The sequence below is a fragment of the Leguminivora glycinivorella genome, chromosome 5 (assembly GCF_023078275.1).
Source record: "Leguminivora glycinivorella isolate SPB_JAAS2020 chromosome 5, LegGlyc_1.1, whole genome shotgun sequence".
Classification (NCBI taxonomy): Eukaryota; Metazoa; Arthropoda; class Insecta; order Lepidoptera; family Tortricidae; genus Leguminivora; species Leguminivora glycinivorella.
The window spans coordinates 17,209,195-17,234,585 of NC_062975.1; the positions used below are offsets into that span (position 1 = coordinate 17,209,195).

General features: G+C 37.7%; 2 protein-coding genes across 2 annotated transcripts; one reads left to right on the forward strand and one right to left on the reverse strand.

Annotated features, from left to right (window-relative positions):
• The first annotated feature begins 1,303 nt into the window (after positions 1 to 1,303).
• LOC125226202 (ribosome biogenesis protein BRX1 homolog) lies at positions 1,304 to 4,351 on the forward strand. Its single transcript, XM_048130120.1, has 5 exons — positions 1,304 to 1,527; positions 1,744 to 2,020; positions 2,644 to 2,927; positions 3,339 to 3,576; positions 3,946 to 4,351. The coding sequence occupies exons 1-5, from the start codon at positions 1,405 to 1,407 to the stop codon at positions 4,125 to 4,127; spliced, it is 1,104 nt and encodes a 367-aa protein (XP_047986077.1). The 5' UTR covers positions 1,304 to 1,404; the 3' UTR covers positions 4,128 to 4,351.
• Positions 4,352 to 4,953: 602 nt separating this feature from the next.
• On the reverse strand, positions 4,954 to 25,050 carry LOC125226200 (choline transporter-like 1). Its single transcript, XM_048130119.1, has 12 exons — positions 24,687 to 25,050; positions 24,058 to 24,592; positions 17,968 to 18,137; positions 17,555 to 17,614; positions 15,966 to 16,133; positions 15,272 to 15,404; positions 14,676 to 14,823; positions 12,286 to 12,423; positions 10,671 to 10,833; positions 9,529 to 9,750; positions 8,388 to 8,553; positions 4,954 to 6,816 (listed from the first exon to the last, which is right to left on the reverse strand). Exons 1-11 carry the CDS (start codon positions 24,789 to 24,791, stop codon positions 8,389 to 8,391), a joined length of 2,007 nt encoding a protein of 668 aa, XP_047986076.1. The 5' UTR covers positions 24,792 to 25,050; the 3' UTR covers positions 4,954 to 6,816; position 8,388.
• Between the last annotated feature and the right edge of the window lie 341 nt (positions 25,051 to 25,391).

Below are 25,391 nucleotides of genomic sequence, written 5' to 3' on the forward strand. Positions count from 1 at the left end.
TCCGCGGGAGAAAAATCCTCCTATTGGGTAACCGTATTTACCATGAACGTATTTTGGTGGGGTTCAATATAAGTATATAAATTGTCGCATCCCATATAAAAACTGTCGATAAAGCATTATATCGAACACGAGAGAAAACCAAAACCTAATAATCATCGGTTTTTCTAGTCATAAATCTGCGCATCCACACACCCTGGACTGGACCCGTATATGGTCGCACACTGCGGCTTCTTCTTCTTCAACCTAGTGTTTTCCCGGCCTAGCGCCAGGGTCCGCTTTCCTACTCAGTCTTCTCCACTTTGCCCGGTCTTCAGCATACTTAGACGTGAGATTGTTCTCTTGTATGTCCGCTCCCACGACGTCCAGCCAGCGTTTCTTTGGGCTACCGGGGCCGCGTGACTTAGAGCCTTGGACAGCGAGATTAAGGCATCTGTTTTCGATGTAGGCTTAGGAGGATTTTTCTCCCGCGGACGCGCGTTTCCTGCGAGCTAGCTGAGGACTGTTAAGGGTGCCTTTCCACCAGAGATGTGTTATGGATGCTTCTGATATACACAATCAGCTTAGTCGAACCCGTTCCTACTAGCGCTACGCTTTGTGAACAGTGAACATGATTGGTGGATATCAAACACTATCACGTTGCGCATCTCTAGTGGAAAGGTACCCCTGGAGTGTTCCGCCGCTCGCTGTTTAGACGGGGTTTCGGGCACTCGGTTGCAGGTCTCCGATACCCCGCCCCCGTCAGCGTTGCCCTTGCGGACCCTTTTTCCAAGGCTGCTTAGACAGCTTACTCCGCTGAAGGCCTTCGGAACACTGGACGGCCTTCCAGCTCGGAACCTCGTTCAGGCGAGTGATGGGACTCCCGACCCATCACCCGCAGGTTCCATGGGCGCCGGAAGATGCCGCTACCACAGTATAATAAAGAGTACTATCGTACAGTATCGTACAGGCTTTACAAGCCCATTTAGAGCGACCACCTCGGGCCCAAAACAGGCCGGCCCTGGGTACCACTTCTTAGCTTCACCGTGGGTGACCAGTCCACGGTCACTAAGCCATGATTTGGTTGACCGTCAATAATAACAAGTCTATAAATGTCGCTACCGGATAGGTCTTTATAGTCACGAAAGGAGTTGTCTCTCACATTCAGACGCTGTTTAAATCATCTGTCAAGATGTACGAGGCCTTATGATGATGATGATAATGAATTCAACAACAATGTTTTTAAATGTGGCTTAAACATACAAAAATTTTGACATTGACACTGACAGCTGACAGTGACATATCATATGTCACATCATTTCATTTCACACGTGCGTGTAAACGAATTTCGTGTTTTGTGCGACTCTAACCTATAGATACAAAAAATATCGTGATTTCTATTAGAGTTACTAAATATATACCATAAAAATGGTTAAAGTAAAATCAAAAACTTCTAAAAAGAAAGAAATAAAAGCTCAACCAACAAAAATGGAAGTAGAAACTGTTGTGTTACCCCCAGTGCGAATGTCGGATGATCCCACACCAAAACAGGTATATTTGGACTTTTATTTTATTTAAATAATAACAAATATTTGTTTTTAGGTTCTTTTTACACATCATCTTAAAAATACAAACGTTATACTGAACATTTTCCTCACATGTGAAAGTCAATACCGATTGGCGAATTTCGCCCTATGCAAAATGGCAGGCAGTAAAAGCCAGAGAAAAAAAAATAACACTACTCGTCGTTAACTCGTTGGTTTATAGGTGAAATGGATCAACAGGCAGAGAGTACTGGTATTCGCAGCTCGCGGCATCAACCACCGACACCGTTACCTTATGGAGGACATCAAGAAACTGATGCCTCACCACAAGACTGAGTCCAAGATGGAGCGAAGCAAGAACTTGTATGTGGTGAACGAGATCAGTGAGATGAAGAACTGCAATAAATGCATCTTGTTTGAGGGCAGGAAGATGAGGGATTTGTACTTGTGGATGGCTAACATTCCTAATGGACCAAGTGTCAAGTTTTTAGTAGAAAACAGTGAGTATCATATCTGCAGGGAGCGTACCTTTCGTGCCGATGACATCAATTTGACGTCACGCTCCATATAGGGTGATCACAAATTGTTTTATTGTTAATTATTAATCATTAGTCATCAATCATTTTAAGTTATGAATTTCTTTGCATGGTAATGAATGCAAAAAGGATGGTGTGCTTTACGTTAGAGAGAAATTCTCTTTTCTACGTATTTCTTGTAATGTGTTGTTAACAATACTATTGAATTAAATTTATTTATAAAAACAAATCAAATAATTTTATTCACGTTTTATTGTTAACATTATTTCAACCAAAATTGAGCTAATTAGTCTACTCCACAGATTTATTGAAATATGATAGTATTGGGTATTGTATTGTATGCCCTTTGTAGTTCCACACAGCGAGTCTTACCTCGCTGTGTGGACCTGGCTACTAATTCAAGGGTTTTAATGCCCTTTAACAATATATGTGCCAACATGTTATGAGAATAGCCATTAATGTGTTTATCTATCTTATGTGTGTAGAGTTTTGCACCTTAGTTTGCAAACATTCTTTATTAAATGTCTATAAATATTAAATATCAACAGTTCTATGCAAGTATGCACCTCTAATTTTGCTTCTTTCAGTTTACACAATGGGTGAGCTCAAAATGACAGGAAACTGTCTAAGAGGCTCCAGACCACTTCTCTCCTTCGATCCCCAATTCACCAAGGACCCTCACTATGCCTTGCTAAAGGAACTACTAATCCAGATATTCGGAGTACCAAACCACCATCCCAAAAGTCAACCTTTCTTTGACCATGTGTATACCTTCATGGTGCTTGACAACAGAATTTGGTTCAGAAATTACCAGATTTTATCTGAAGATGGTGCTTTGGCTGAGATTGGACCTAGATTTGTGTTAAACCCTGTAAGTATTGTTCTGAATTGAAGCTAGGAACATACTAAGTAACAAATGAGTTGGCACGTCTGTTTTGTTTTTTATAATACTCTTGTAAGTCACCTTCATATTTTCTAGTAGTTTTACACCTTATGCAATGCATAATTATCTTGAAGAAATCGTGTTATGAATATTGTACTACGGTTTTCAGTACATATGTATGACCCTTTAAGGTTTCGACATAGGCGCATAACGACGGCGAAGTAACAAGAACTCCTAAGTACAGTCGACTACAGAGATATGTATCCACTTTTTCACCTTATTGCATTGTAATAAGGTGAAAAAGTTATACATATCTTTGTAATCGACCTTAGGAGTTCTTGTTACTTCGCCGTCGATAAAGTACCACTTCTTCCATTACACACCTCAATATTATTCCAGGTTAAAATATTCTCCGGCTCATTTGGTGGAGTGACGATCTGGGAAAACCCGAAGTATGTGAGCCCCGCCAAGTTGAGGCAAGCCTTCTCCAAGAAAGCTGGTGATAAGTACGAGAAAAGGATTGAGAAGAAAGCGGTGTATGAAGCTACTAAGCCTGAGACTGGATATCCTGATATTGAAGATGCTGACTTCTTTAAGGGAGATGCTGTGGAGAAGGCTCAGGAAGTAGTTGTAAAAGGTAAGAATAATTCTATTCTATTCTATCAGGGGCTATATGTAAGGCTTCGTAGGCCTAAATATCACTGCAACCATTCCTGATCTATTGTGATTACTAACAAATAAAAATTTCATTCAGTTTGTCAAATTCAGTCAGTCTGCTCAAATTAAAATTGGATAACATTTTATGAGTCTGGTTATTTTTAAATGGTTGACATGCATAAAACGCACCATAGAACTAAATCTGTTTTTTTTTCTCCATAGTCCAATTATTTTCACCCAATAGCTCAGTTTGGATCCCACAAAAATGACTTCATAGTCCTTACACTCTTGTGGGTAATAATCTTTTCAAATGTACGTTATAAATAAGTAAATCATCTATATTTTGCAGAAGAAATAAAAGAAGAGGTAGACAGTGATGAAGAAGTTCAGGTTAGACCTCCGATCAAGAAATCTAAGAGCAAACCAGATATGGCCATCAGACGGAAACAACTCAAAGCCAAAAGCAAGCTCATCTCAGACCAGATAAAGAAGAGGAAACAGTTCAAAAAGAAGAAACCCAATAAAAAATAAATACTTAATAGATTTTTGTAAAGTATGGATGCCATGAAGAATTCCGTACATTGACCCAGGATCTCCTGCCCTCGTTACATGCGCTTTATTATAATTTATATTGTTTTCCCAGTCTCCCTACTATACTATAGTCAGTCAGTAACAGAGCAGGACAGCAATATAATGCGAGCGATGGTATAAATATGAAATAGTGCGTCAATGTACGAAATTCTTCGTACTAAGCGGCCCTTACTCAAAGACCTTTACAGAGGACAGCTCAATCACATTTTTTGCCATACGAAATTAAACCTTATTACTGAAACAGAAAGTCGATCCTATCAGACTAGCGAAAACGGTCCACATGAGAGGGCATTGTTTGGGCTGGTGTCCCTCTCGCACGTGTTGCCAGTGTTAATGAGGTTCCCATATTAGTAGTATTTTTATCTGTATATTACCTGACTTTATAACTTCTTATTTTATTTTAATGTTATATTCAAACTAGGGTTTAGATATATTTCAAAAAATTTGAAAATAATTAAAATTTGATTATTTTGATGCCAGTAAATCAAAGATTTCTATAATTAAAAAATACTTTCAATTGGGTGTTAGTAGATTTAGTAGTAATTTTGAAAATTGACTGGTATCCCCAATTTATGACAGTGATGACGTCACTGAATAATGTTGACATTGTCAGCAAGTGCGAGAGGGACACCAGCCCAAACAATTACCTCTCATGTGGACACACTTTTTGACCTAACTAAACAATCTAGTTTAATAATTCTAAATCTATGCCCTTACTTTACTGTATTCCATGCAAAATGGGTTATCAAATAAAAAAGTATTTTCACACAAAAGTTGTTTTATTTCGACGTGAGAAGCTACAATAAACAGGTACAGTTGGAAGAAAATGCGGGTTCACAACATGATTATATGTAGATTCTTAATAAAAAATACAACAAATGTCCAAAAATGTAAACTACTCAAATTAAATCGTTGAGATCTCGATTATTAGTCTGGCCAAGCTAAGTCAGCAATTGCAATATTCAAATGAAGCAATATTTTTTTTATACTAGCCAAAACTTAAAAAATATATTCTGTGGTCATATCAGTGCATAGTTAGCTTAGCCGGATGCTATTGGACTCGTAAACATGGACGGTTGTCAGTCATAAGTTTACTATTTTGAGCCAGATCTACGTAACTTAAACTAATTAAAACTAACCTAAAGAAATGTGGAATAATCGCAAACATGTTATGCATTTGCAATGTTAAGATCAGAAAAATACCCTTTTCTTTTTTAAGACGATCAATCCTTTTACCGGCCACATGCAATTATCGCCCTCTGATACAGTGAAATATCAGCCTCAGTGCTGTGGGCGTTCAAAAAGTTAAAATTCTTACCTAAATAATATGGGTAATAATGTAAATATAAAATACATTGATTTCCTCTTGTACTTTTCATGAATTAATTATGTATTCTGCATTTTCAAAACAATTATTTTTATCTAAGAGAACTTGATTTTATTTTGTGCTTATAATGTTATACTTATCTCTATAAATTAATCTTGCATTGATAATTTAACATTGAAGTAAAAAAGATACCGATTTACTCTTAGGGCTAAATAAATTATCTTAGAGTATTAAATAATGATATTTATAAAAAATACTGCAGGAAAGGAATGATCACGCAAAAATCACTCATGGAAGTGAAACCTTGGAAAATGGAATTTAAAGGACATAAAAAAATACCAAGAGATCAAAACAATTAAACACTGGAGTATTTTTCTCAAAAATTATGATACACTATTCGATTCAAATAGTCAGCCAATAGACTTAAGACCAGTTGCATCAACCACAATTTCGCAACCAAGAACCCGCCTGGTGGGCTCTCGTGAACTTTGCTCAGATGCCGGCGAACCCGCTGGGCGGGTTATCGCCGTACAAGTGGGAGGTTACAAATTACGACCGGTTTCTGACGTAGCCAGTTTTTGTCTGGTAATTCTGGTATCAACATCACGCAACAGAAAAAATGCGTAAGCAAAATTCGGTAACAGAAAGTTTGATGCAACCGACCCTTAGTGCTATTTGTACTACAAAAATAAAATTTATTTTTTATCAAAATCGCATAAAAACCCTATAAAATACTAGCAACTTGTATAATATATATCATCAAAACTTAATATTATCTTGCAATATAGCAGCGCTAGGTATATATGTATTATATGAGAATATAACTATATTATAAATGCAAACATATAATTATCAATAATATAGTTAAACGATTGAAAGTCATATATAAGTGCGCGTTTTAAATCAAATTAATAATTAAATAGTTTGTGCGCACACCTATTGAAAACATGAAAGTATATAAAATACTAGTGATTTTTAAAACATGTGCCATCACAAGTTATCACCGAAATTCGACATACGATTAAATAGATTACCTTTTACTTATACTATACATACATGGACAACATTGCTCATTGAGATGACAATCATACTTTGAATAAACATCAATAAATTATTTAATGTAAACAGCTAGATTAGAGCTAATTTAGATAAATGTAAGAAAATATTATGAATAACACTTTCAAATAATGGTACATGCAAAAAGTAACACTATTCGATGAAAACATTCTTAGATCTTTTCGTTTCAGCTTTAAACTTACAATCTAAGGTTATTTTATAATAAATGCACCGGGCTCTCGTTACCTGTAAAATAAAAAATAAAAAAACATTTAAATGACTGCAGCCATCAGACAGTAAAAGTGATGAAAAAATTCAATGTTTACTCTAAGAACTACTACCGTGAAATTCAAATGTATCTTAGTGACTGCCAGAAGTTAGGAAATTAACATTGTGTGCACCGTGTGTAAAAATCCGCCTTAAAATAGGTAGTTATTTGTTTTACAAGGGGGCAAAGTTGTTGTTTAACCGCACGTGCCAATATTCATACCCGAGCAAGCGAAAGATTTCAATATTGAACCGCGAGCGTAGCGAGTGGTTCAAAAAGTGGAATCTTGAGCGTTGCGAGGGTTTCAAGGCACGAAGGTTAAACAAACTTTGCCGCCGAGTGAAACACATTTTTTTTCACCACACCAACACCACAATACAATAAAGAGTACTATCGTACAGTATGGCCACTCCCGCTCCCCGCTGAAAGTGCCGCCCACCCCCTCTCGGTTACCTCTCAGTTACCGCCTGTCAAAAACGCGAATCGTCGACCTGTCATATCTCACTCATACAAGCATGGTACGCGTTCACCTACACGAGCTTAGAATGTGTGTTAGGAACGCGCCTCTTTCATATATTTGATCGCCAGTGTCCGAGATGTGCCAAGACGCAAAAAATACTGACTATAAAACATCAAACTAAACCAAATCCATCAATTTATGATTGAAATCATCATTTATTGGTAAATTCTATCAGCCAGATTAAGACATCATGTTAAAATTTGTATGAAATTACTTTGCACTCTTGTGGATAAAATGCAATTTTGCTATCTGTTTTCGAATAGAAAAGAGAGCCTTTATCAGTTGGTGTGGTGAAAAAGCAATGGTGTTGTGCATATGACCGCGCGTGATCGAGCGCACCGCCGTGCACCGCGCGCAAAATCTTGAACCGCGCGTCAGCATCAAGCCGCCGTCATCTGTTCAGATGAATCGCATTCGCGCATTCATCTGAACATAGCCTAAAACTTCCACATGGGCACACAAAGTACACGTACCACAGACCAACCCCTATAGACATCCATTACAAGACGACTCGCGGTCGCCAGCCTTCCTAGTATTTGCACTGATATAAGCGCGGGCGCTCGCTGTGCCCGATCAGTAGCGACCAAGTAACAGACCCGAAAGCAGCGCGTGTTTTTCGCAGTAAAAAAATTGAAAAAGGGTATTTTTATGTCTTAAAGATGTCCACCTGTAGTGTGAAATGGTGTGGAAAGGTAACAAGAAGCTCAAATTTAAAAACAGACGTCATTACATTCCACATAAAAGTCATATTTATAATTTATTCAGAGCCGGCATCGGTCAACTTACATTGGCCACTTACGCGTCAGTAGAGGGACAGTCATACTTCTGTCCCTTTTCATCTGGCGCGACTGCCCGCCGTCCTTGAAACGGCCAATCACAGCGCGCTTAACACATTCCCCGCCCGCTCCTCGCACCCCTGGCACTGGTGACTCGTATCGCGAACAAAATATACAAGATTGCTACTCTATAGGAGGTTCTCTGTGACACGTACTAACTTTGCACACTAGTGCATTTAACCCATTTTTTTACCTTAATACTTGGCGTCAAGATTGCGCAGCTCGTGGTCGGTCGTGTCCAAGTCTTCGGCGGGCTTGTGACCGCCTAGTTCGGCTAGACGGGAGTTCTTCCAGCGGCCCTCGCCCGCGTTCATGTTGCGGTCCTCGCACACGCAGAGGAACAGCGTGTCCACTACCATCTGTAAAGAGAATGTCGTTTAGGCTTCTGAGCGAGGAAGTTACACAGAAAGGGAGTAGCGATAATCTGTGTTTTGTTTTCAAATGGGGGGGCCATTATAACTGGTCCATTTTTTCCATGTTTTACAATGTTTGCATTATTAAATAGAGTGTCCACCGGTTATATATATGGTAGGCGTATTCAGTGGATACATGTAGAACTGAACATCACAGTGTTATAATGGAAAAAAAATGGATTAGTTACAATTGCCCCCAGTCGAGATTTACCCCTCCGTACCTTAATGTCGACTTGTCGCACTAAAACGAAAAATAGACATAAAATATAACCACCTTGTGTAATGATGAGCAGTAGATAGACGAGAAACTTTACAACTAAAAAGATAACATACATATAACTCATGCGTATATTCCCAAACGGGGTAGGCAGATCCCATGGAACCTCTCTAGTTCAGTGCCACTCATGGCAATTAAAAGTTAGAAAGAAAACGAAATTGTGATATTAATTTTATGAATTTCATGATCATGAGCCAAAAAGATAACAGAAAAATAATCCAAAATAAAGAAAGTATGAAACGCATAATACAGTTCAGAAGTCGTAAATGCTAATAAAAAGAATGTAGGTAGGCAGTGCTGCCTGACCTACCTCATCAAGCTAAATTACATTCATAATTTGTCTGCTATAGAAGACAGGTCATAAGTACACAGAATATCTTACTTCGTAAAAAGACAGAATGCAATGCACGATAAAGAACGAGTAATGCATATGAAGAGCGTAGGCACGGCATAGAAGTGTAGATCAGAGTTACGTTTGACCAGCAGTAAGCCATTGCTTCCCGTGACTGCAGTCAGTCATGCATTTGCCAATATACTTCCTAGAGTTCTTTGCCTACTTACTGCTTTAATAAAGTTTTTCTGCCCTAGCCGACAACTAAACTGAACTAGTCTGCTATAGACGACAACTCATTAAACTAACTTACCTCGTATAAAGAAAGTATACAATGCGCGATGAAGAATGAGTAAATGCATATGAAGAGTGTAGGCACAGCGTAAAAGTGCAGATCAGAGTTCCGCTTCACAAGGAGCAGGCCGATGATTCCCGTGACCGCGGTTACAATGCATTTGCCGAGGAACAGTATGAAGTCGCCGACACTGTTGATTGTTGCTACTTGGAGGGCGTTGTTCATTATTGTGCTGAAGGCCTGCAATGAGAAAGGACTGTTAGTTTGATGTAATAGAATAGAATAGAAATATTTTTATTCGTAAGCACTTAACAACGATAACAATATAATATACACAAAAATTAACGACACATTAACAAGTAATCATACATCCACACAAAAGGCTAACAGAGAAAAGTGCCACGAAATGGTATCATCTCAGCATGTTGCTGGCGACTTCCAGCGCTGGTCTTCCGATGAGGCCATCCGGTGAAACAATCACAACAGGTAACAATTTAAAAATACAATAATAAAAAAATAGCAAAAAAGAAAGTATACAAAAGACAACAAAGGTTTATAACAGACATTACAATATTACACAATATTATCGAGTCAGACTCAACATAGCTGCACATTAAAATACGACTACATAATAATTGCTGGGATCATATTTTCAAAATAAGAATTGGTACTTAAGTACTTTGATTAGTTATTCAAAGCACCATATATAAGGTAAAGAAAATGCATAAAATATTCGATACATTGCTAACTTACTCAATCGCCCAAGTACCGTAAATATTTACGAAAACCGCATACATGTTCTTGATCCATGAGATGAGATTGAGACTTTTTGCTTTTCTGCGGTTAAGGTAGCACATGCACTTCTCTAAGCAGAAGAAAGGGCACATACTACACATTCCTCTTGTCTTTTACAGTCGACAGTCTGACTTTAATTTAGATACCTTTGACAGCAGCTTTACAGAAGTTGCAGCGCTCTATAGTGATGATAGTATTTTTTTTTTTTATTATAAACTGGCCAGTGATTGACCTTAGTCGCACCTGATGGAAAGTGACATAAGTGGTATGTATCGTTTGACAAATTTCTTTGTCTTCTAGAGAAGACAGTCTGTACAATTCTTGTCTTCTGTTATGGATGACAGACTGATTTCACTATAGTTTACCTTGCCAGCAGCTTTGCAGAAGTTGCAGCGCTCTATAGTGATGATAGTGTAGGCGTTATGGTTGAGGTATCGCATGAACTTCTCCAGGCAGTAGAAACAGCAGATACCGCATTTGAGGCCGCATTTTGCGCATTCTGAGCCCTTGTCGGCTCGTGCCGATAATCTGAAAAACAAAATTACGTAAGTTTGTATATTTCCCCTACTGTAGATTTTTGAATACTAAAAATTTTAGTTTACAAACACAAATGTGTTAAGCACCTAAACCATACACATACAAAGCTAAGTACAGTCAAGTAGGCAACTCCCTTCAGACTAGATAAGGTTGAAAGTGTTATTCTATTGGATGCGCCTTAAACAGTTCTAGATAGAAACAAAAACTCCGATAAAAAAACAATTCTAGGGACTAACAGGGAAAGCTAGGCTGGCGCCATCTGGTAAACAATTCGACTAACCAACCTCATACTAAAAGGTGATTACTGCATTAGCACTTAACTTATTTGTCTTATAAATAAAGACACAGAACACGAATTGATTATTAGCTGCACTGACAGAGCAGCCTCGCACGCAAAACCTTTGTGCTCCTGAGCTTTTATGGACAGCTGACTGAGGGCCGCCATCTTGTCGAGCAAATGAGGACGCACACTCAAAGGTTATGACAGATGGCGCCACCCTATTAGTCCATTGCACAGATAAATAATTTCATACGTGAGAGCGAGAAGATATTTTTCATCACACCCGCACTTTAAATGTGCTATTGCACGCAGGCGGAGCGTGAGTTATAGAAAAATCGTTCTCCCAAGGGAATAATGAAATTTCTTGTACCGTACTTAATTTTTTTACATCTAATTTACATATTTTTTACATTGCGAGTGTGATGAAAAACATTGTGTGTAACTCGGGGAGTATGAATATTACTAACTCGAGTCCTTAAATCGCTCTAAGCCGTCGCGATTTAACTTACACTCGTTAGTAATATTCAACTTCCTCCCCTTGTTGCACAATGTACTATTTCTCTCTCACACACAAATGAATGACAGTGACATTGACATACCTACACTTGCACAGGCGCCGCCTGGCGGGATAAAATGGCAGTGTGCCTCCTCATTGATTCGGGCGAGGCAAACGTGTGCGACGAGCATGGACGTTTTGCGCGTGAGGCTGCTCGGTCAGTATGGACCAGACCAAGGATTATTTATATAGGATTTACAATCTTCATACTAAGAATCGTACCACAATTTTTAAGCGCCACCTATTAAATACAGTTATAACTACACCGATGATGCCTTTTGACAGTTCTTAAAAAGAAGCTGATTTTACTAGTAGGAAACTTTTTTATTAAATAAATTTGTGTTTTTTTTCAAAATGACGTGATATCATGATATTAAAATAAAGAAGCATGTCATTTGTTCTTATAAAAACTAAAAAACGCTAAAATATTTGGGGAAAATTTGATTTTGGCCACTTCTAGGCTGCGAAACAGCGCCATCTAGTTTTAAGCTTAAATTCCCATACATTTCAGGGGTACGCTTTTTTGTATGGGCTTTGTCTGTCCCGTATTATACCGTCCTTGGACCAGACTAATGAATAAGCGGGTATTAGAATCTGATTTACTTACTTTGCATGCAGATAAGTGAGTATTAGCCTCGGGATCTTGAAGAGCGTGATCAGGAAGGACCCTTTAGCGACGGAACCAAGATGGTACTTTATCAGCTTGCCGATAGAGTACAGTACGGGAGAGTGCGCGTTTTCGCCGCTGAAAAATGAGAAATAACATTTACATGTATATGTGTAACAGTATAACCTAACCACAAAATTAAAATGTTGAAAAAAACCCCGACCGCGACATAGTGGACCGATTTTCATGAAACATGGCTAAGAACACAAATTGAGCCGTGGCAAATGCCAGGATAACGCTAGGAGGATGCAGCCCGTCGTCACTCCATAGTATGATCGCCCATGCAAGCGATGCTTGCCAACATTACGGCACAAAAAAAATGCTATCGAATCAAAATGACATCTATTACTAATATACTAAAGTCTATTATATTTTGGTAGCACAAATCCATAGACAATAGAATTTCATATTTTCTTAGTCTATGGCACAAATTTACGTGTTTTTTTTGCCGGGATAACGCAAGGAGGATGATGATGTATATCAGTAAAATTACAATATTTTTAACGCGAGCCAAATTCAATATGTCTCAAGCTTAGTCCATTTCCATGACTGACATAAGTGAAAGGGCGATGTGTGCAGATGTAGTGCAAAAAGGGTTTAGTTCGTATTTTTCCGGAAACGTTCGTATTTGTCATGCTAGTTCAGTCAATGTCAGTACATCTTGTACTGAGACTGACTAAAATAGCATGACACATTCGTATGTACGTTTTCGTAACAATACGAAGGTAAAATCTTTTCGCACTACATTTGTAATGAACTTTCATAATTTCATAAATGTCAGCTGCCGCTTCTTTAATGTTTTGGGACCACAGAACTAAATCAAGATAGAAGGAAAAAGTGTATCTACTTCGCGTGCGGAAAAGTTAAATAGCGAGCAACATTGTTCGCCGCGCAAGTCAGTCTGCTCCCGACCGCTGCCTGCGAGTGACATACAGTGAAAAATACAAAATGGGTCGGTATTCGATAATTAACTGTTCAAACACCACCAATAAAAGCAAGAGTGTTAAACAATGTGTTTCCTATCATCGGTAAGTACCATTTGTCCTAAAATATTTTTTATTAAAAAATAACACGATTTTCCTATTTTTATCATCAAAACATTAGCTGACGTACGGCCGTCAAACTAGTTTTCCATTGCGGCTTTAATTTGACGAGTCCGACTTGGCGTGCGTTTAAAACAAGCGATATAAAAATAGGCTATTCAAACTGTCGAGACAAAGTGAAGGTAGATTTGTTATTTTGTCCGTCGAACTCACGTCGAACTTAAGAATAGTGGTGCACCACGGAACTATATCGTCATGTATGCTGCGATTTCCTTATTCGATTTAAATCGATTTTGCGAAGCAGTGGAAATTATAATTATGTTTTTATATTGTTATGAAACTATACATATAAAGTACGAGTGAAAAGTAAATTTAACTTTAAAATAGGTTACAGTTACGGTATTAACGTTGAATTTGTGGTCGGCAGAAAAACAAATACAAACATAATACGCTCTATATTTATTATGAATAAAAATAACTCTAAAAATGTGTTAATGGTTAATTATATTTATATACATATTAATAAAAGTTGTAACAAATAACATGAGGATAATGAAGTGAGTACATGGTCGATTTTCTTAAAAATATTACGAAATATTAACTAGTATTAATATCTACCTACTAAAATCTTTGTTCCTGGCCTTAGGCAAATTATATACCTACTAGTGAATTGTTTGTCATCACACGAATACAGGTATATACTTACTTCATTTCACAACGAAGATGAACATCCGATATTTTTAACTTCGGCGGGCATCCCGCAAGCAACCTCCACAATCGATCGAATAGGTTACGCGGCGACAACGTTCCCATCACTAAAGTACACTCGTGACGTCATAGGCTCGACACAAAACGTTACACGCTCGGTTTCGCTGTTAATCGCCGAGCATTTTCCTTCTATCTTGATTTAGTTCTGTGTTTGGGACTCTCCATAAGGCTAAGATTTAAAAGTAACTGATCAGTGTTAGTATAGTGAGAACAAATTTAATTGCTTTTCCAAATTTTTTTAGATACAACCTTATAAAGTCTCAGCCACAGATAATGTATTACAAGTTTATGAAAAAGCAATTTAATAAATTCCTGTTTTTTTAAATCGTTTCTGGTATGTACTATACGTTGTGCTGGCACAAAAGGATAAATTTGTTGCCCCACATTAGGCACATCTAACACAGCCTTTAATAGTTAAGAACAATGTGTAATGTAATGAACCTTCGTAAACGTCAGCTGCTACTTCATTGACGGATTGGGAATTTCGTTAAGGCTTAGGATATGACTAACTCAACTTACCGGAAGTACCAGTGTGAGACAGCACCAGCTATAGTCATCTGCTGGCAGCCGAGAATGAACTCGCTACCCCACACGAGGCAGATGAGGCACATCCACCACATGCTTTGGACCCATGAGGGGCTGAACTCGATGGGGTCTAAGCTGAATGCTGGAATATAGAGGTTTTTTTAAACGGTAAGAAAAACAGGTTGAAGCTTTCACGATTTTTAATCATTATTATTTAGGGCTCTTTACAAGCCTAAGTCGGAGTGAAATTGTACCGTAATAAACGGTTATCCCCGAGTTACTTGGAATGTGCAAGTGGTCCTTAGTGTTTCATTTTTTGTAAAGTGAGATCATTTGCGTTGCGAGGCCGTCTAACAGCAGACATAGACAAACTAAGCGGTGTATAGTCAACTCTGTGGTTGCCCAAAGCAACGTTGTTAAATAGCCGCCATCGCTCAAAAGTCGCCATGTCTGGGATCGCAGCCTGTAGGACTGATAAAGCTATTTGCTAGAATGAGATAACGATAATCACCTCTCAGGCTCTCATTCTGCAGTGTGCCTACGTAAATACAACTTACAAGTGAATTTTAGACGTAAGATATACTACTTACGTTTCGGTGTAGCGCTACTGTTGATGTTCTGCCTGACAGACGCGTTGTTGACCAGATCTGGCAACTGAGAGCCGTTAATGAAGAAATTGTACTTGTACGGGATGCCGGGATACGTGGCAGTTGCGAGGCACGCCTAAAAATAAAATAAAAAATTATAGAAATTATTACACAAATACTGAAATCTTACAGTAAGCTCAGGAAGACTGACAACTATTGAAGTATTTGAATTTGGACTCAAATACTTCAAATATCTGTCAGTAGAATTTATAACGGCCATACATGAAATAATATTCGGTGAAGGGATAATTCAGGGCCACTTGTCAGTGCTCATCACACGGATAAATGCCCTTACCAGGATTTGAACGATAGGCAGTGTCACTACCCAGTCGGCCAGACAGGTCGTGAAAACAAATGAATCAACTTTTAAAGGGATGGATGGATACATGCATAGACGGTATAACGCCCACTATAACAGTTCAGCAGAATAATCGCTTACTCTATTGGAGAATCAGTACTCACCACAACGATAGACCAGAAGGCGAAAAACAGAACAAGGAAGAAGAATTTGATGATTGGCTGGATGAACAGAGCTGGTATGGAGCCGAGGCAGTGAGCGGTCTCGCGGACCATTTAAGCCAGGAACCTCTTATAATACTAGCAGTAGTGACGTCACTTAGCTTATTGAAGTACTTACCACAACAATAGACCAGAAGGCGAAGAACAGAACAAGGAAGAAGAATGTGATGATTGGCTGGATGAACAGAGCTGGTATGGAGCCGAGGCAGTGTGCGGTCTCTCGAAACAGTTGAGCCAGGAACGAGACGCGCGAACGCATGACGAATACTAGTAGGAGTAGAATCACCTGAAATGAAACCTTTAATTAGAGATTTAGAATTAGGAGAAAGGGGAGAATATTAATTGTTCCTATAAATGTAGTCCGAAATGGAGACTATAACTATGCCCTATGTCTGTAGTAAAGCCAGACCAGAAATACATATATGACTAGGCGCCATGTTGGGGAATTTCATTAGAACCATTTTCTTCATACTATACCGTGTCACCGGGAAATTGCCAGTAACTGGCCAACCTATACTAAAAATAAATTATCTTTACTTGCCTTTACATATAAATAGAGCTCATTTTGATATAAAATTTCTATTACTGGCCACCTTTCAGTAACTGACCACGTTATGCTAAAATGAATCCTGTGTATCAGTATCTATACAGTTCATTTTTAGTACAAAGTGGCCAGTTACTGGAAGGGGACCAGTTACTGGCAATTTACCTACATCAGAATAACAGCGCCAGTGAATTTAACAATTTAGATGATTTTATAACAGTAAATAATTAGGTATTTAACTAAATATTGCATATGGATAAATATGCGTCTTCCAGAGATGAAAATGAAATCTATGTTTGTGTGGACACAAGAAAATAGCTGTGTTAAGGATAAGGATGCACACTTTAATAAGTGTTAAAGCTTTAAGCCACGCAGGTCCCGCAAAACGCGCCTGTGTGACGAAACCTTTATCATTTCTGACCTCTGCCCATCTTACATGTCAACTCGTAGATATCTTATACTTTTAAACGAGCAATTCTTGTATATAGATAGATAGAATACTCTTTATTGGCACACCTCAGCAAGAGATACAGAAAAAAGATACAGCGGAGACAAAACAAATGATTATAAATAGAGGCAGACAACAGGCGGTCTTATCGCTAAAGAGCGATCTCTACCAGACAACCTTATATTTATTTATTTATATATATATTTATTTACACTGACGATCTCGGAAACCGCTCTAACGATTTCGCAGAAATTTGTTATGTGGGGGTTTTTGGGGGTGAAAAATCGGTCTAACTTATCCTTAGGTCCCGGAAAACGCGAATTTTCGAGTTTTCATGCGTTTTTCTTCGCGCGCCATCTCGTGTGCAGTAGTTGTACTGTTAAGACAGAATTCTTTCGGTTGATGTAAGTACTATTTATTGCAAACACTAGATGGCGACACAGGTCAAGGCTAAAACGAATAGAAAAATACACTATTTGAGTTTTTGTGGCGAAATGCGCGCCATCTCGTGTGGAGTAGTTGTGTTGTTAAGGCTGAGAATTCTTTCGCTCGATGTAGGTACTATTCATTTTTGAACTAGATGGCGACACATGTCAAGGATACGAAACAGAACCGAGCGAAGCTCGGTTGCCCAGATATTAAGTGTATATAAGTGGATAACCCATCAAAAGTAAATTTGTTAAAGTCAGTAAAGTACAGATAATATGTTATTTACCGTAATTATAGTAGCAATAATAGAGTACCACAGGAATGCAGTCTCATTCTTAAGAGATTCCTGAAACAAAATATTAATATTAATCACTTGCCCTAAAAAGGCTTACAAATATTGGTTCCGAATTTCGGCGTAAAACTTTCTAACTTACCTTTCTTTTATAACGTTATAACTCGTATATACGTTTTCCTTCTGTGTGTAGAGGTAGACATTTTGAGATACACAGTGGGAGAACTTGCAATTTCTAGTATTGTCATACAACTTTTACCAGTTCACATTATTAAAAAAACAAGATTAATCGGTGCTAATTATTTTTCTACTAAACTACGTGCTTGAAAAAGTTTTTAAAAAGAGTAGAATATTTAAAAAGACATTTACTATATTCTAAAAATAACCACGTGTTAAAAATTACTTACCGTCAAATAAATGGATCCTGTAAAATTCTGGTTTCCGTGCCTTAACTCGTAATAGGTGTACCAGAGAAGAACAGTGCCAGCAATGCTTACTATTGATACCACAATCATGAAAATCCAAGACACGACAGTCGCTAACAAGTGCAGTATAGACACCATTATCAAGGAACATACTGGAAAAGGAAATAATTTGAATTCAGAAGTGGGATCACTACTATGAAATATGTGCCGTTAAGCAAAATGTACCACATTGTCGCATAAATATAAAGACGTTGTAACAAGTAATTCGTATGAAGAAAGAAGCAAATTTCGTCCTTATGGTAAGCGAAAATGGGGTACTTTTATTTAAGCACCTCACATATGAGTGTTTAGTAAAACGTCGCACTTTGTTGCTTACATTATAGACGAGATTTGCTTGTATATTTTATATGAATAAACTGGCAAAGCGGCTTTATAGCAATCGACAAAGTGGGACGTTTTACTAAACACACATAAAAGGCACATGTGATCTTATCTACTTAGAACAGTGAGAACGTGACGGAAACTAGTACGTGGGTAAATTATAAAACTTCGTTAGTAGTAGTTAGTAGAGGTACTTGTTTAGTACCTACCTAAGCCTAAGGCACTGGTCCACGAAAATCGAATATAAGCTAGCTTGGTTGGACCAGTGCCAAATCAATCAGGCTTTACATCACTAACATATAAACCAATTTGACATAATAACCTATATTTCTTATATTATAAAAAGTTATCCACGTTAAAGTGTCAGTGATAATAGGCATACTATACTACTAAGGCGGGCACGCAACGGACGTCTCCGCCACGCCGCCTGAATGTAATTCAAAAAACGTCTCCTCAGTACATTTTGAGGAGACGTTTTTTTTAATTATATTCAGGCGGCGTGGCGGAGACGTTCGTTGCGCGCCCCGAGACATGCGTCTTATGAGTGTGGATGGTCCCTTACAGGCGTACTTGCCGACTAATATTTCTAGGTCAAGCAGTATGTAACAAAAGTTCCTACACAATTATCGACCGATTATTCAGAAATGGAACGTGAATTAAGTGATGGTTATCATTTTAGTTGTAGTTCGTGTCATGTCATCCACGAAGACGCGTGCTCTGGATCGTAATGTTATTCTATTAGAAGTTAAGTAGTTCTGAAAAAACTAAGCGTCATCTGGAATTCAGTCAGGATTTAGTCAGGCGTGGGGAGCGGTTTCACCCTTACGTTGTCGACCTGCCTTTCATTCGCACGAAGAGGTTTGCCTCTTCTTTCCTAATGCGAACTGCTAAGGAATGGAACATGCTCCCCACATCTGTGTTCCCGGGCGAATACAATCTGGGTGTATTCAAGTCAAGAGTGAATAGGCTAATGGGTGATTCTAAGTTAAGAGGTAATACGTTGTATGGAGAGACGGCGCGAACTTTTTTGTTGTTTTTTACCTATTTGTTTATTTGTATTAGTTAAAACTGCCAATTTGAAGTGTTTACAAAGAGGACCAGTCAATTTATTTGTTTTATCGTGTTTTATCAGCGACCAGGGGAAATACTCAGTCCAGGGGAGATACTGTTGCACAGGGGAGGATACTTTGTGACCAGGGAAGAGACAGTTGTATGAAAAATTTAGTTTTATTTTTTAAGAAATAACTCTATTTATTGTTTTTATTATAATTATTGATTATTTATACTCAGACTTTACATTTCATAACATTTTTACAGCAAGAAAAGTGATAATTCCTTAATGAGTTGACTTATTTTTCACTTCTCCATATTATCCATTAAAACAAAAATAATTTTAATGTACAATCAATAGGCAACAAGTAAACAAAAGCCTATCCTTTTAATATCAGTATTAAACCTTTTTATTAAACAGCTTCACGAAAATTTCATATGAAGTTGAATGTGAATGTGCCCTCTTTTTTTTCTTAATAGTTGCGTTTTTCTGGAAAGAAAACCTTCTATCGTAAAGCTAGAATAAAAATAGGTACAACGCTAAACAAAGGTTAAGAGAAAACGGAAATAAAAATAATCAAAACTAGTACAAAAGTATCTCCCCTGGCTTTTTTGACACGCCAGGGGAGATACATTTTCGATGAAAATCAAAAATAGCTGTAAAAGTGTTTCTCGTACGCAATTCATAAATAAACGTAACAATATATTCAACATTTACAGTGGATATTGTTATATATATTAGTATTTAAACAAATGATTGTGAAATAAAAGTGACCAGAGGAAAGACTGCATTCACTCAACATTTCTGTACCCAGCGAGTGCCGTGGCCGAAATAATCAACAAAACGGATGCATAGTTGCCTTACGCGCCTCTTGACGGTAACTTCACATAACACCCTGTGTATTAGACGACAGAACCTCCACAGATTAACAAATTAAACCGACTTTTGAACGAAAACTAAAAAGCCAGGGGACGAGACACGAAACACGTAGGACAAAGTTTGGAGTTCATAATTGTTGTTAAATACAGTAATATAAGAAATTCCACTCATAAAATACTGTTCCTTAGTTATTTATGTTTGTAAAATTAAGGCTATTAAAATAATAAGTGAATTTTAACAAAGTCATAATTACTTGTTGACAAATAAATTCGGTTGGGGGACAGGCCAGGGGAGAGACATTTTTCCTACATTAGAGCTGATTGTGACTAATTTACATGAATTTCTGTAATAATTTTGAGTGCCCAGGTAGAAAACATTTAGTTTTATAAAATAAATATGTTATTATGAAGTATTATCCTGAAAAAATATATTTTTTGTCAGTGCCGTCGAAAGTACCTCTTAACTTAGAATCACCCAAAAAGGAAATTCGTAACTCGTGTCGATTTAAAACACTCCCTTCGGTCGTGCTCATGTTTTAATTTATCGCCACTCGTTTCGAACTTCCTTTTTTACGCACTTGTATCGTAATGTACTATTATGCGCAAAGGGGCGCAAAAAGGTGGCAAGTGGCAACCCTAATCGTAATCCATGGCAATAATAGGACGCCGTGCTCTTGAAAATTAATGAAAAAAGTTATCACGATTACATGACAGAAATAATTAGATTTCCCCTTGTGCTCTTTGCGCTAGACGAGGTATCAATTATTAATTTATGGCTCACATAAGTCGTCCATTCTACGTACGTCACTATCCGGTATCCGGCCGAATATTAAAATAAGGGCCGGATAGGCCGGATACCGAATAGTAACCGAATATTCGCTGCATCTCTAATTTTAACATGAACGAAGTAATTAGACTGATAGAAAAAGATACCTACAATTTGTGAACTACAATGTGTTTGCGGTAGACCCTCAGACCGGGACTTCGTCTACGTGGAATGAAAGGATCAGATCAACCTGAGTTGGTGACGATTTTAATAGTCCCGCCTGTGCAAGGGTTAAGTAAACATAATTTCATAGACGTTTGACATTTAAAATAACAATTGCACCGGCGAGACTGCCAAAATTGCTGCCAACTTAGCTTGGTCTTAGCTTAGTATGAGTCAGTATCCATTAATGATAAACACTATCGTATTCTCTGTGTGTGACTGTGTAGTGTAGATACGGGACCTATTTTCGAGTAATTGTGTGAACCAACACTTGACTTGCTTATTTTGGATTGAATTTTAAATTAAGCGTTCGTTAAAATGATTTAGTCAATTAACATGTCTATACTATACATATAACGTGGCGGAAGAAAGGGGAGGCCTTTGCCCAGCAGTGGGACACAATCATAGGCTAAAAAAAAATACATATAACGTAATTGGAATATTCGTATCGAGGATCTAAGGTCGATATTATTGGTATACCGTTTTAGTCAAAAAGCGTCGCGTTTATTTTTCAAGACATGCCCCTTTACTTATGTGATCAGTTGATCACGAGACGACATATGTAATTATAGTAACAGCTGCTTCGACGATATATATTTTGCTACTTATGTTGTTAATAATAATGCTACGAGTAACTACCTAATTTAAAGGCGAACATCGACAGTTTAACCACACCTCGGACACTGGCGATCAAATATATGAAAGAGAACCGTTCCTATATAGCACACAGTCTAAGCTCGTGTAGGTGAACGCGTACTATGCTTGTATGAGTGACATATGACAGGTCGACTGCTCGCGTTTTTGACATGCGGTAACTGTGAGGTAACCGAGAGGGGGTGGGCGGCACTTTCAGAGGGGAGCGGGAGTGGCCATACTGTACGACAGTACTCTTTATTATACTGTGGTTTAACCTTCACTGACATTTGGCATTAAAATGTACATTGTACCTACATTAACATTTTGAAGGCTAAGATAAAAGGAAGTGCTCTATAAAAGCGAGTAACTTCAAAGTCAGGAGAATACTCTTTTCCTGTAGACAAGTTGTTTGTTAGCAATCATAATTGTATTAGTCATTCCAAGCATTCTTTTAGTTAGTCATCAAGAATTAATGTTTACACAGGGAGACAACTTTAAAACGCCTTCTTGAAGGCGTGTTTGAGGCTGATACTGATACGGCTCTTTTAAGAAATAAATAGGTAATAAAAAATAAATTAATATCAATTGGGGGACACCTTCCACAGATCAAAATAGCCCCAAATATGATATAAATCTCTAAGATGGGTCCACAGCACAGAGCGAGCGGTTTCGCGAGGCAAACGGACAATGTAGAGGTGCCTCGACCGAGGCATATCGCTCAATCGAGGGAAAAGCGCGCGCTCAGTTTATTAATTACTTAATTAATTCAACTTTTAATAAATTACCACCATAGTGATGTCATGCCATACGACATTAAATGAGTCACCCCTCCCTCAGAATTAGATCACTGTGTCAATTACGTACGATCCACCTTAACGGCTTGAGTCGGGTCGCATCTTAATATCATTGAAGCATTTTGAACCGTATATTATAGTCCTTAAATGTCATATCATATTTAATACAGGTCCTAGATTGTAGGCGCGCGGGATCGTCTTGGAGTTAGTCAAGGAATAAATATAGATGCGAACAAAGTGCAAAAAATATGTACACACGACTTTATAGCTTATACGTTAAAGTTGTGGCTTCATATTTTTGCCACTTTGTCTTTGTATTTGATACCTTGTCTGTACCACAATGTGAGGCACAGAGCACAGACAGTGAGTAGGTATAAGGTTCAAATTTATTTGATTCTTCTGTAGTGTCTCAATGTAAATTGTAGTACATATTACAGGATATAACACCTACGTTTCTAGCTACTGTTTACGCCTACTCGATAAACAAATGGGAGGCATGTTAATTAGTTGAAAATAGATGTTAATTAACAGCATTAGAAAAAGTAAGGTTCCTATAATCAAGTTTTATAGTACCAGTACCAGTATCTGTTGCATCTCTAAAAATTATCATTCCCGTAAATCAACGCCAAAATTAAAAAGCGAATTTTACCTGTTTTTGAGATATTGGCCATTTAATTTATTATAAAATAGATATATATAAAGTAAACAAAAAGTGCTAGTAACCAAGTAAGTGCTAATATCTCGAAAACTATGACATTTTCATTAAAGTAAAATTTGCGTAATACAAATTACAATAGCTAATGATATGTCCTATAACCCCTTTAAATTTTGGCGTTGGTTTATGGGACACCCTGTATATGAAATATTCATGACAAATTAACCCATTACAAATAAAGATCTTTTCAGCCTTGTATTGATGAATGATTTGGAGAAAATGACAGGACTTAAGAGAAAGTTAATAACCCTTGGTCCATAGGCGGCAAGTCAAAACACAACTTTTAACCCTTTAACGGGCAAGACTCAAAAAAAATCGTGAGTTCAAACCTCATCGCCATCCTGTAGTACTAAAAATTCTCTACAAGAAAAAAATACAAAAAGATAGTCATACAGGGTGGTCTTTTTTGAGACCGGTGCCCTATAAAGGGTTAAATAAAATAAATTTGTCCCCATAATCATGTATATATATTGGTCGCCTGATTCTAAATCGCTCAAGCCATGGGCATATTTGCTATTTTTTTTTAAGTAAACAGAAAAGCCATTCTCATCTCATTAAATCTGTGTTTTTACCCCTTTGAACTTCATCAATACAAGACTGAATTATCAAATATAAAAAAATCTACTTACATAATGCAACAATGACACAGATTATCATTTCTTTCCATGATGAATACAAATCCGTCAGCATCTGTTCTATCGTACCCCAACTGTTGAGCAAATTGTACATATCCGTGGATACTTTCTCCCCAAACTCTTTGAGAGACTTCGGAATACATCTGTTCAAGAGAGGAAATGTTTCCACAACAGGTGTCACTGGGCATGGCCCTGTCATGCTGTGCAGTCCATTGTAGTACACCAAGTCGTTCAACCTCGTTTCATAAGTACACAGATTCGAACCTGTCTTACGATAAAAATTCTGTATAGCAGCTAAATCATTCAACCTCTCATTAGGACACTGCTTTACACAAATTTTGATAGATCTCCTCAGTTCCTTTATGTCCATAAAAAACAAATAAGGCTTGTCTATTGTGCTGATACCTGCTAGTGGGAAGTTTATAAGTTTCTGGTTCGTTTTCACACCACAAGTATTACCGAATGAATCAAACCCGTTGATTATTCTTGCAGGATTACCGTAAACAAACGATATTGCTGCGATTACGAGCTATAAGAAAAACGAAATTGGAATTAGAAAAGAAAGTAGTTCAAATTATAAACAATATATTGTTAGTCAACAATAACAAAGTTTTTTCACTTACCATAAGAACCCAAAATGCAATATAGATCACCAACCAAAGGACATCGGTGCAACTTTTCTTCGGAGTTTCATTTTGCGGCGAAATCTCACTTTGTACGCAACCCATTTTTGCTTTTCACTTGACACTTCTATCGACTTAATATATTTACTCACAACACAATAGTTTGAGTGTCCTTTATATTAATTTACGATCATAATAAGATTATCCATAACTCTTCCAGTAACGAACACCATAGGCCCTGCTCGGCACGACAACGTCGACAACAGAAATAAAGTTACACAAACAAAAAACTTAGGCGTGGGTTTCGGGCTGCTCAGCGGCAACCGGCGAGCGCTACGCTAGCGGCAAGTTCAGCTTCGGTTCGTGTTTGGGGGCGTGGTTAGTGAGGGACCGGTGAAGTGGGGGCGTTAAAAAAAATCACGTCAATGTCCATCCACAATGGACCGGACCGGATAGTTGATTTGTTGCATTATTAGCATTTTTTTACATCCTTGGACTGGAAATAATTATATGTTTCAGCAGTTCTCGAAAAGTTTGTACAAAAATTAAGGAAAAAGTTAAGTTTGTTTTTATTAATTCCTATTTTGTTACCAAGATTTTGTTGATGAATTGTTATTTTATTAAGTTTTATTTCGTCATTAAGGTTCTCTAGTATCTATATTTTCTTAATTATAACAATAATCCTGTATATATCTTACGAAAGTC